Raw genomic sequence first — 11,130 nt, forward strand, 5'->3', positions numbered from 1 at the left:
ATGAAATGAAAGAAGCAACATAACTCGGTAAAATGATAAAACAAAAAGGCACCTTCAACTCCAATGCCCACCACTCATCCATAGCGGCAATGGTCTTTGTATAAGGATCTCTTCCGACGCACAAAGCTTTTTGAAGCAATGTCTTCCATATAGCATAATCACTTCTACATGCATCCCACGAGTTTCTTAATTGTTGGTGCGAATAGTTTCTTCCCGAGCGCTCATTAAACTTAGTAAGCAAATTAACTTGTCATACATCGGACAAAGTGGTGTTTCCTGGGGCACGGTTATTGGCTCACACCTCCTCTACACACACATCCATATAAATGGAATGAGCCACAACATCCCAATTGCTTTCGGATGCTTTACCTTTTCCATCTACAACAGTCACATGTCAATTTTTAATCTATATTTTTTTACTAAGCATACATCAATCCATACCAATACAAAGTTAATAGTAAGCAATCAATCATATATAAGTACATTCCTTACAGATTTTCATACAATTTTTTTGCTAAATGTTGCATACCAAAAAATTTCAGTGTATGACATCAATCACATGTTTGCACCATCGAAACCATCCAATATTCCCTTGCTTTGCCGACCGGAGGGAAGGAGGGTCGCCTGGTCAGGCGGGCGGACGCGTCCTACTGCAGGGACGGCCGGGCCGGGAGGAGTGGAGGAGAAGGGGCGGCGTCATAGGGGCCTCTCGCCGGTGGATCTGACAACGTCGGGGCCGGCAGCTAGCCGGCGGTGCGCCAAACCCTAGCTCGGGGTGGCTGAGACGATGGTTGTGCGGGGTGGACGAAGCGCTTCGTGAGAAATCCCCTGTTCTTTGCCTCGCTCGGTCGGGCCTCCCTGGTGGCACTCTGGTCGTAAATACAGTTGCCAATAGGGGTATTGGTTCAAAGTGAACCGTTTTATTTTGAGGGACTGGCAAGAATTATGAGAATTGCGAAGTTTCGATGATTCTAAACTACACTGTAATTTTGCGATAATTTTGGACAAGTCATGAAACAGAGATAAGTTCTTTTGTGATTTTAATTCGCCGAACAGTAATTCTTCACAATTGAGCCCAACTGGCCCTAGTCTGCTCAAAAGAACTCGTGCAATTTAATAATAAAGAAAAGATCTTTACCGATGGGCCTACGGAACAGATAATCGAAGCGGCGTGGGGGCGGCCAGGCGGTCCCACCTGTCAGCTAGACGCCTTTTTTTTTTACTGGAAACCCGGCTTCTTTGAAGTTGAGATTGAAGGGGCGGCCGGGCGGCGGCGGCGGCGGCGTGATCGCAAGAGGTTCCGTCCACTGCCACCCCTACGCAAGAGAAGAGGGTGATTCGTCGGGATCCCAGTTCGAGAAAGAAGATGAGCTCGGACTTGGAGAAATCCAAGAACAAAAGGGCCATGGCGGCCGTTCCGGAGGAAGTCCTGGCGAAGAAGAGGAATCTGGGGAGGGAGGAAGGGCAGGAAGAAGAAGAGAAAAAGGACTCGCCTGCTCTACTTCCCATGCCCAGAGGGAGCCGTGGCTGCTTCATCGATCCCAGGTGGCTCACCGCCAAGATTGCAAAGGATAAAATGGATGCCGCAAAATTAGGTCTGATTGGTTCCTCTCCCCATCCTCCGAATCAATCAATTAATCACCAATTGTGTGTGATCGATGCACATCATGTTCTTGTAGCAGCTCCCATTCCCCCGGTGAAGATTCCTACGCTTGAGCACTTTAAACCCCCGCCCAGGTTTCACACACGGGCGCTTCTCCCCTTGCGTGAATCTGGAAGCAAGGCGGCGCTCTCCGCTGCTAAATCTCTTGTTGGGATTTCATCATCTCTTGGTATGTATATGCTGCCCTCTGGGTTTAAGATTGACTAGCTGGCTGACCAAATGCGTGGATAGATTTACTATATAGCGTTATATTAGTACTACCTCTGATTGTAAACATGTATCTTCAAAGAAATCGTGTGATGTATTTTGATACTGTTGGGGAACATGTTGACGATTCTGATTAGCAGAGACAGGCAAAAGAGATTGCCAAACCAAAATAAAATAAAAATATAAAGGTAGGCGTATTGTTCTTTTTTATAAATATTTCTACCAACATATACATATGAAAATCCAACTTGTTTGGGACTGAAAGTCGTCGTCGTTGTTGTATATACATGTGAAAATCAAACATCTGTTGGAGGCCATGCAAATGTCCAAAACAATATGCATTTATAAATGGGGTGACTATTAGTTTTTCTGCTTACCCTGTGTGCAACTGTTGTCCATTTAATGTACCGCTACATTAGCATTGATATGTCAATTGAATAGAAAATAAAATAAACGCTAGGTCTTAAGAAAAGATTATTAGGACGTATTAAAGTTTCGGCAAGTCCTTCCGCATTCCATCTTCTGACCAATATCCTTTTTCAGAGACGATTTGCCAACTGGTACTAAAATGTGAACATCGATGGGTCAGGCATAAACCTTATGTTCTCTATTTGTCTTCCATGACCGGCCACATTATGGTTGTACTGCAACTGTATTTTTCGTTAGTGCCATATCATGAGTCTAGTTCCTTCCACGCGCTCATCTAAGTATAGTTATCTTTCGTTGAAAGATGCTAAAACATCATTTGACTATTCTACTTTCTATTTCCTCCTGTTTTTAACTTCTTATCAAACATGAAGTGGTTTACTAATTTAATTAAATATAGTTTTATTCTACATCTTTTTTTTGTTGCATTTCATATATAAATCCGATCGTCTTCTATAAGTTGATTCCGAAAGTTAGTATTGTAATAAATTTTGTGTGGAGTATGTATGAAAAATCAAATTTTCTGATTTTCTTATGCCTCTTATTCCAATTTGTTTCACCTTATAAGAAATACTTTTTTGAAAGAAAACTATAAGAGAGATCCTACTCTATAAATAGAACCTAAATTTGCATGCATGAGGAGTTAAACTATGGTGGTGGGCTTGTTCATCCATTCAACCAGCCAACTGAGCTAGCTTCTATTGCATTGATTGCCTGTGTGGAATTTATGTGACTACCTCTTTTTTTTGTGGGCATTTTTTTTGTAAATCTCTGACAGGTGGCTTTATATGCGTACACATGTATTTGTTATTTTGAAAGTTTAGATTGTTTTTTATAAACTTGGTCAAACTTTATAAAATTTGACTTAGGTAAAAGCTAATATGTGGAGTAAATAAAAATGGAGGGAGTACAAAATATGTATGTATATACCCTGTTGCGAGCAAATTTCTCTTTCTTACTATTCTTATCCCTATCTTATATACTATTATTGTATTTGCTTTAGAACTCTACTTATTTTATTTACCTGTGCAAGTTCATCTCCTTCTGTAATTGGCTACTTGTAGTTGCCTAGATGTGTACATGTTGAATCCGTATCGGTCTAAATATATTGCTTGAACGTCTCTTTCTTTTCTTATACTATATATATGACGCTATTAACCCTGTTTAATTTATTTTGTCATGTATGTCTAATTAGTTAACACTAGCCATTGCTTTTCTACTACTTTAATAATAATATAACTGATAGATTGATTGATCGTCCCACAAATTGATGTATATACTATTAATCCCGGTTGTTTTTTTTCCTGATGTGTATGTCTAGTTAACCATGGCCATTCATTTTCTATTACTTCAGTAATATAATAGATAGATAGATTGTCCTGCAACTTGATGTATATTTTGCATTCATCTGGATAGATATAGGTAGCAAGCCTCTAAAGCGGTGCTCTGGTTTATTGATTGATTGGGACGAGGAGAGCAAAACCTGCGTTGTTTTGACAACTGCACATCTGATTCGCACAAAGGATTCTCCTGTCAATGTCTGGTTTGGCGGAGAAGAGTATACTTCCAATGCTGATGTGAGCCAATGTTTTGTCTTTTAACTTCTATGCGTGTTTTTTCATTTTAGTTGATTCCAAATCACATTAATTATTACTTGGTGTAAGATAGTTAGTTTGAAATTGCATTTCTTTTGCTATTGGACTTCTCTAGTAACACAAAGAAGCAACAAATATGTTTGATTAAAAACATTTATGTACATCTAGATTTTCTTTGTAGGCATTACTCAGAATGTAATCTGATTCTTTCTCCAATGTTTTTAGGTCACTGTTCATTTACTAGATGGCACTAGTGAAAAGGGACAGCTGCTGTACTACCAGCCACACTATGATCTTGCTTTTGTGCGGGTTAAAGTGGACCAGCCTATCCAGTTGCCGTCTTTCAGTGAAGAAGTGACATTTGCTGAAGAAGTTCTTCGGCTAGGACGAGACAATATGTTAGATCTACGGATAACTTATGGTAGAGCTGCATATCAGAATCCAGATATTGATGAGCGGTATCATTACATGTACTTTGATTGTGCAGATGATGATAACGACGATGACGAGGTAATATTTATTGTCACAAGATTGCATAATTGTTTAATGTTATATATTGCAATATGTTATGACTATTTTTGTATGTTGTAGTATGACAGCGGAGGGCTAGTCATTAGCTTGGATGGAAAAATTGTTGGAATGTTCAACATTAGCTCGAGGGGGTCTTTCATACCTTCTTCTATTTTGCTCAGTTGTGTGGATTTGTGGAAGAAATATGGGTGCGCTTCTCTCTATTTTTTCTCTCATGCAATTTAATAACTGTAAACTATGTTTGCGTAAATAGCTGCAATGGTTAATTCATGTATATATTTTTATGTTTGAACAAATAGCTACAAGTAGTAATTTATCAATGATGGTGTAGCTGGGCATGTTGAGACTTAAAAACAATTCATGATGCCAACCACTTGTTGGAAAGAAGATGATTACCTTACCATTATACTCTACATGTCTTTACTATCGTTTACAGCTCAAGTGCAGACTGAATTTAATAGAGATCAATTGTGATAGTCGTCCGGTTTGTATTGAAATATGTCAATTTATTTTAACATAACATCATGGAAGATCCTTTTTGAGTCTTTTTCAACTCTCACTAATGTATCATTCCCTTTGAACTCTATTCAAATTGGCATATTGCTTACTATTGTTTTTTTTTGCAACATGCTAGAAAGAAGTTGGATTCCGCTGAAGATGGCTCATTTAGAAAGTATAACTTGCTTGTGTATACCATGTTATAAATATGTTAATGATTATTTGATTTGGTATAGGCGCATCCCCCGGCCCCAACTTGGAATGACGTTTGAGGCCATCAAGCTTCTAGAGCCTGCTCATGTTGACAAGATATGGCGCATGTGCCACATTGATGATGGTCTTGTTGTTCAAGAGGTATATACAGTGCCTTCCTGAATGTACTTAATTTCTCATGTGTATAGTGGTTAATTATTGCCAATTGAACCTTAGGTCTTGAAAGGATCTCCTGCTGATAAATTTGGAATCGAAAGAGGTGATATTGTTGAGTGTTTCAATGGAGAATCCATTTCTAATACTGTTGAGGTGAGTGCATTAGATATTTGTAGGTTTCAAATGAAGTGACAATAAGTTACATCTGCGTGACATTGGGTAACTTCATGCTCTTGATTCTGTGTTTTTTCTGCAATTATCAGTTGGAGAATAGGTTGATGAACACATGCAAGGGCCTTTCAGACAATTATAATGACCTTATTGAAGTTCATGTTTCTGTAAGTTCAGTTCTTGATTGATCCTAATCTTATTACTAAAATGCTAGCGCTAACAAATGTGTTATGCTGACTGTATAGGTTGGGGTGTTTCACACGCTTAAAAAACAGCGAAGGATTGGAGAGTTGACTGTAAGTGTATCCGATCTTGGAGAAGTTATTGCAAGAGGTACACATCTCCTATTTTAACCTAGTCCCATCTAAAAATTATCTTGAGGGTTAATTTGATTTATTCCTCTCTGAATTTCTAGAGATAAAAAATGCCACTGCAGAAAAACGACTTATCAAAAATGCCACCGCAACTTCCCTATACTTTGAAATATGTCGTTATGCCCGATTCCACACTAGTACCGGTCAATAGCCTCTTGTATTTCGCTTCGTATGCCTGCAGATAGGACACTTACCTGTAGAGATCAAATTTGCCCCAGCCTCTTACCACACATCTAGCTATCTCAAACCCCTAGCAGAAAACCCCAATCCGCTTCTCCCCTGCACAGTCTGCACCCAGCCTCCAACCGCCTCTGCCTGACTGCTTCTACCCCGGCGACTTGCCGCCACTACCTGTGCTCTTTCTTCAGTTAGCTCCCCGCCGGCTCCCTGCATCCTACGGTCCGCAGCGACGAACTGCGCAGTTTCTCCCCTGCCTGCTGACTTGGACTCATGCTCATGACAGCCCACGGGCTCCAACTGCCTTCGCTGCCTACCAATGTTCGAGTCGTCACGGGGAGGAGCGGCAGTTGTGCCTCCCCGTTCGCCTGTTCTAGTCACCGTGAACTGCAGGTTGCTCCGCCCAGTCCTGTTCCATGTCTGCAATGTATGTGCTGCAGCTTGCCACAATTTGCTGCAATGCGGTGTTTTTCTATTTCAGGTAGCTAAGTCTGTTACCAAAATATTGAGCATGATGACCATGATGTTGACATGTCCAGAAAGGATCAGTTTTTACCAAAAACTTGAGCATGACATCTACACATTTTACCAAAAAATTGAGCATGACTTCAGGTTGGAACAACTAGAAATCTATGAGTTCACACAATATAAAGCATCAGATTGGCAATAAAAGTTCCATGTTGTGTTGAGCATCTGGTTCACCAAAGATTTCAATGTTCAAACATGCAAGTTGAAGTTGACAATAGAAGCTCCATAATTCTTCACACAAGTTCACAAAATACAAGTTCTCTGCACAAAATACAGTTGACAAGTTCTTGTGCAACGATCTATAAGATAAAACATAGTACCAAGTAAGAAGCAATGATATGTAAAACAAATTAACACGAGGGAAAACATTAGTTTGAAGTTCGGTCTTCACCAACATCAGATAAGATCATAAGAGTTCCTGCTCGGATTCTGGCTCATCGCATGTTTTCTTTGTATGGCCCACTCCTTTACATATTTTGCACCTGACCACCTTTCTACCAGGTTCAAGAAAAATCTCCTAATTCTCTGCTTCTTAGGTCCGTCTAGAGTCCTTGGAGAAGGTGAGTGTACTTTGCAACCCAAGTGGATTTTACACTCAATTGTGTCTTATTTGTGAATCTGTCATGGATGGTGCTGACCCAGCATATGCTGCCCTAAACTTCTCAATGCTGTAAAAATTATCCACATGTGCTTGGATCTCAGCTCCCCTGATTGAGCAGATGAAGGCCAATGCATGAAGGCATGGCTTCCCAGAAACTTGACACACTCTGCATGAACATGTGCTATCTTTTAGGTTCATGACGCGTCTTCTCACATTAAACTTACCCATAATGAGCTCTCTAATACAGCCCCTTGAAGTCCTTAATTTGACCATTAAAACTTTTTTCAAACCATGCAAGAGGGCTGCATGTATTTCAGTATAAGAAATAAAAGAGGTTCTGGTAAATGGCTGGTGCCCAGCAAAAATAATTGTTGAGAACAGAGTTCATCCATGCTTTCGTTACCAAAGCATCCATGTTAGGTTGTGTGTAGACTTGTAAATTTTAGGATTATTTTGGGCTAAGAGATCCATGTTTGTGCTTGTAGGTTTGCCAACCCATAGGATTCTGGGCATGAATTTTGTGTTGTGTGACATGTTGCAAAGAACGTGGATTAAATACTGCTTGCATTTTGCTCCCTCAGTTTATATAGATACAAAACATTGACCTCGATAGAGGCGTCGTTATTTGGCACTCATGTTGATGTTATTCTTTGTGCAGATCCTACTGTCTCATGAACTCGCTGCCAGAAAAGGGATGCCAGGCTACTAGATGTTTCTGTGCTGGGCGTACTGTGTTGGATACTTGACCTGTGACCATAGCCAGTACTCTAGATATTAGAAATGACTTTATAATTTCTATATATGAGTAAACTGCACAATCCGCCGGAAAAGCTTTTTGGGTGTGTCGAATAGCAACACACCACATTGATCCGTTGCGTGTTCTTCCACATCGCAAGTGGAGCTCCGAGTGCATTCTTCCTTTGTGGTGTCTCTGGTGGGATGAACTTGATCGACGGCACATTTGGCAGCTTGAACTTCGTCTGCCACACATTCTTCTTCTTTTTTGGTGTCGGCGGTGGGATACTCTTGGTCCCGTGCATTCTTCCTCTTTTTTTGGTGTCACCGGGAGTGGTCTTGGTCCGCCGCAGATTCTTCTTCGGTATTTCCGGTGGAGTGATCTTGATCCGTGACACATTCTTTCTTGGCAACGCTACTGTGCCAATTCAAGCAAGAGCACTAAAATCACTTATTGAACATTCTTTCCTTTTGAAATCAATTCTTGAAATCATATTTTGCCAATGTCACGCACATTGTTTCTTTCTGAAACCATTGCTTGACATAATAAAGAAGTGTTAAAATCACCTTTTGAACTTTCAAATTATTTTTTTAATCTTTGAATTAATTTTTATTCTATGATAATATCTAAACTTGATTAAAAAATTATCCTGAAGCCAGCCAACTCATGACTTAAACAGTGGACAACGTGTGTGTTTTGAGAGGGACCAATCATATGGATAGACTCTAGAGGTGTGTACAATATGATAACCCAATTCTCTCAACATGCAAAGTGTTCGCCTCAACGTTCACACTAAGTCATGCATTTATGTCTTCTCTCACACTAAGTCATGCATTTATGTCTTCTCTCATACTAAGTCATGCATTTTAAGTCTGCCACATAAGCAAGCAATGGATTTAACCTATAAATTATACTCCCTCCGTTCCTTGATATAAGGTGTATAGATTTTTTGCATTAGTCTATGCATGTAACGCTCCCATATTATACATGCATGTTAGTCATACTTCATAGTTTGTTCAAAATGGCATTTTAACTGTGATTTAAAAGTTTTTTTCCTATTTTAGACACATTTTTTATTGATTTTCAAGAGCATATATTTTTATTATATTTAATTATTTCTAGCAACATTTTATGCCTTTTTCACAAAATTACAGCCGTGGGCATCATCTAGTTGACAAAAAAAAAAATGCTTCGGGCGTATGCTGCTTCTGTCGGGTGCAATCCTAGCCCCGTCTCCCACTAGCATTTTCCTTCCTCCTCGATGTCGTCAGTGGTCGTCGCCGAGTGAAGCCCGTGTAATACTGGTGTCTGCAGGGCCTATCCTCCTCTTGCTTGGCTCGAGGGGTGCCGCGGGCGGCCCTCCATGGCAAGGGTGCATGATTCTTGGTGGCTTTTGGCGGTTGGGGGTTACAAATGAAAGGGTAACAACATGGGTTTGGCAATAATATGGTTTTGGTAGTTGAGAAAAGTATTTAAGTTGTGATTTAAGATGAATTATTAGGCCATGTTGGATTACGATAACTTTAATATGAGGCCAATGTATGGAAAGGAGTAACAGAAGATGGTATTGGTTACGACAATAGATAAGGCCATATGAGTTGAGATGAGTTGAGTTATGACCGCTTGGATCGTGCTGACTTTAATTTAGTAATGGACAAGTTTGGGAAAGGCACTGTGTTGTTCAGATTGCACGCGAGACGAGGTCGCGGTAAGTCAAGTTTATTTACTTTCTAGTCTAGCGGTAAGTTTATTTGTATTCTTGCTTGGATAGTATTGTTGTTGTTGCTTAAACTTTGTTATTGCTTTGTTACTGGTTTGTTTGATTGCTGTATATTCATATGTCTTACAAGTTCATTCAAAGTACTTACCTGGCCTTGTATGTCGCCAGATTTTGAAGAAGATGAATAAGCTAAATGGTCGCCTCAGCCAGTACTATGAGCTGTGAAGCCCAGCCAAGCCGCCAGTGTAGTCTTCCGCTACCAGATAGCTCTATCGTAGAGATTTACACCACATACTCTTGTAATCGTGTTGTAAACTCCGTTATATTAATAAAGTCATGTTTGGAGCATTGTGTCATGAGTCTGGCGCATGTCGGGAAGTTATCCTGGGCCGACATGTGCTGGGGCCCGTCTGAGTCAGATCGCGGTGCCACAACCACCTTGCCGAAGAGTGGTCGTCTGCTCGGTTCCTCTCCATGCAATGCTTGCATTCGATCTCCCCATGAAGACCATCACGGCCATGAACAGATAATAACGGGTTTTCTATGGTGAGGCAAGGCCGAAGCCAATGGTGGGAACTGCTCCATCGCTTGGGACGACGTGTGCATGATAAAATGGGCAGGAGGCCTAGGCATTCCGATCCTTAAATGGCTAAGCATAGCAATGTAGACCCATTGGGCTTGGTTGCAAAGGGTGGGTCGCAAAAGACCTTGGAGAGAGTTCACCATCGCCATCCCAAAGGATTCATTGGCGCTATTCAGCGCTGTGACCATGGCAATTGTTGGGAACGGGAAGAAAACACTGTTTTTGGAGGATCGTGTTGGGAAACGTTGCATGGAAAACAAAAAAGTTTCTACGCACACGCAAGATCTATCCATGGAGATGCATAGCAACGAGAGGGAAGAGTGTGTCTATGTACCCTCGTAGACCGTAAGCGGAAGCGTTTGACAACGTGGTTGATGTAATCGAACTTCTTCGTGTTCCAACCGATCGAGCACCGAATGTACGTCACCTCCGCGTTCAGCACACGTTCAGCTCGATGACGCCCTCCGCCTTCTTGATCCAGCAAGACGGTGAGGTAGTGGACGAGTTCCGGCAGCACGACGGCATGGTGACGGTGATGGTGAAGCTATCTCCGCAGGGCTTCGCCTAAGCACTACGAAAATATGACCGGGGGTGTAAACGGTGGAGGGGGGCGCCGCACATGGCTAAGACAATGTTTTGTTGTGCTAGGCGCCCCCTCCCACATATATATAGGTGGGTGGGAGAGGGGAGGCTGCCAGGAGGCGCCGCAAGTAGGCCAAATCCTACTTGGGGTCCTCCCCCAAGTGGCCCTCCTTCCTTATTTGGAGTGAGGGAGGAAGGAAGGAGGAGTTGGCGCCCCCCTTTCCTTTCTCCCCTGAGGAGGGAAAGGCAGGAGGGGCCACCCCTCTCCTTTCCTTCCCCATAGGGCCGACCAGCCAAGGGAGGGGCGCGCCAGCCCCCTTGTGGGCTGGTCTGTCCCCTCCTTTGGCCCATAAGGCCCATATCTTCCCG

At 41.7% G+C, this 11,130-nt stretch overlaps 1 protein-coding gene across 4 annotated transcripts; it reads left to right on the forward strand.

Moving 5' to 3' along the window:
* Positions 1-1,236: 1,236 nt before the first annotated feature.
* LOC119291315 (putative serine protease HhoA) lies at positions 1,237-8,161 on the forward strand. Of its 4 annotated transcripts, none has more exons than XM_037570056.1 (11): positions 1,237-1,595; positions 1,680-1,832; positions 3,719-3,873; positions 4,117-4,401; positions 4,483-4,610; positions 5,157-5,274; positions 5,350-5,442; positions 5,553-5,627; positions 5,706-5,793; positions 7,041-7,099; positions 7,799-8,161. In XM_037570056.1, the coding sequence occupies exons 1-10, from the start codon at positions 1,367-1,369 to the stop codon at positions 7,058-7,060; spliced, it is 1,344 nt and encodes a 447-aa protein (XP_037425953.1). In that variant the 5' UTR covers positions 1,237-1,366; the 3' UTR covers positions 7,061-7,099; positions 7,799-8,161. The 4 variants fall into 4 exon arrangements, with proteins under 4 accessions (XP_037425953.1, XP_037425950.1, XP_037425952.1 ...); XM_037570053.1 differs by having other exon boundaries at positions 1,239-1,595; positions 3,713-3,873; XM_037570054.1 differs by having other exon boundaries at positions 1,240-1,595; positions 1,683-1,832; positions 3,713-3,873.
* The last annotated feature ends 2,969 nt before the right edge of the window (positions 8,162-11,130 follow it).

Source organism: Triticum dicoccoides, chromosome 4B (assembly GCF_002162155.2).
Source record: "Triticum dicoccoides isolate Atlit2015 ecotype Zavitan chromosome 4B, WEW_v2.0, whole genome shotgun sequence".
Lineage (NCBI taxonomy): Eukaryota > Viridiplantae > Streptophyta > Magnoliopsida > Poales > Poaceae > Triticum > Triticum dicoccoides.

Bases quoted from the DNA above. Each gene is read 5' to 3' on its own strand.
- LOC119291315 (XM_037570053.1), top strand. From the start codon at position 1,367: ATGAGCTCGGACTTGGAGAAATCCAAGAACAAAAGGGCCATGGCGGCC. The intron at 5,443-5,552 runs GTGAGTGCATTA...TGCAATTATCAG, and splicing joins CCATTTCTAATACTGTTGAG to TTGGAGAATAGGTTGATGAA. The intron at 5,794-7,040 runs GTACACATCTCC...CCTTTCTACCAG, and splicing joins TGGAGAAGTTATTGCAAGAG to GTTCAAGAAAAATCTCCTAA.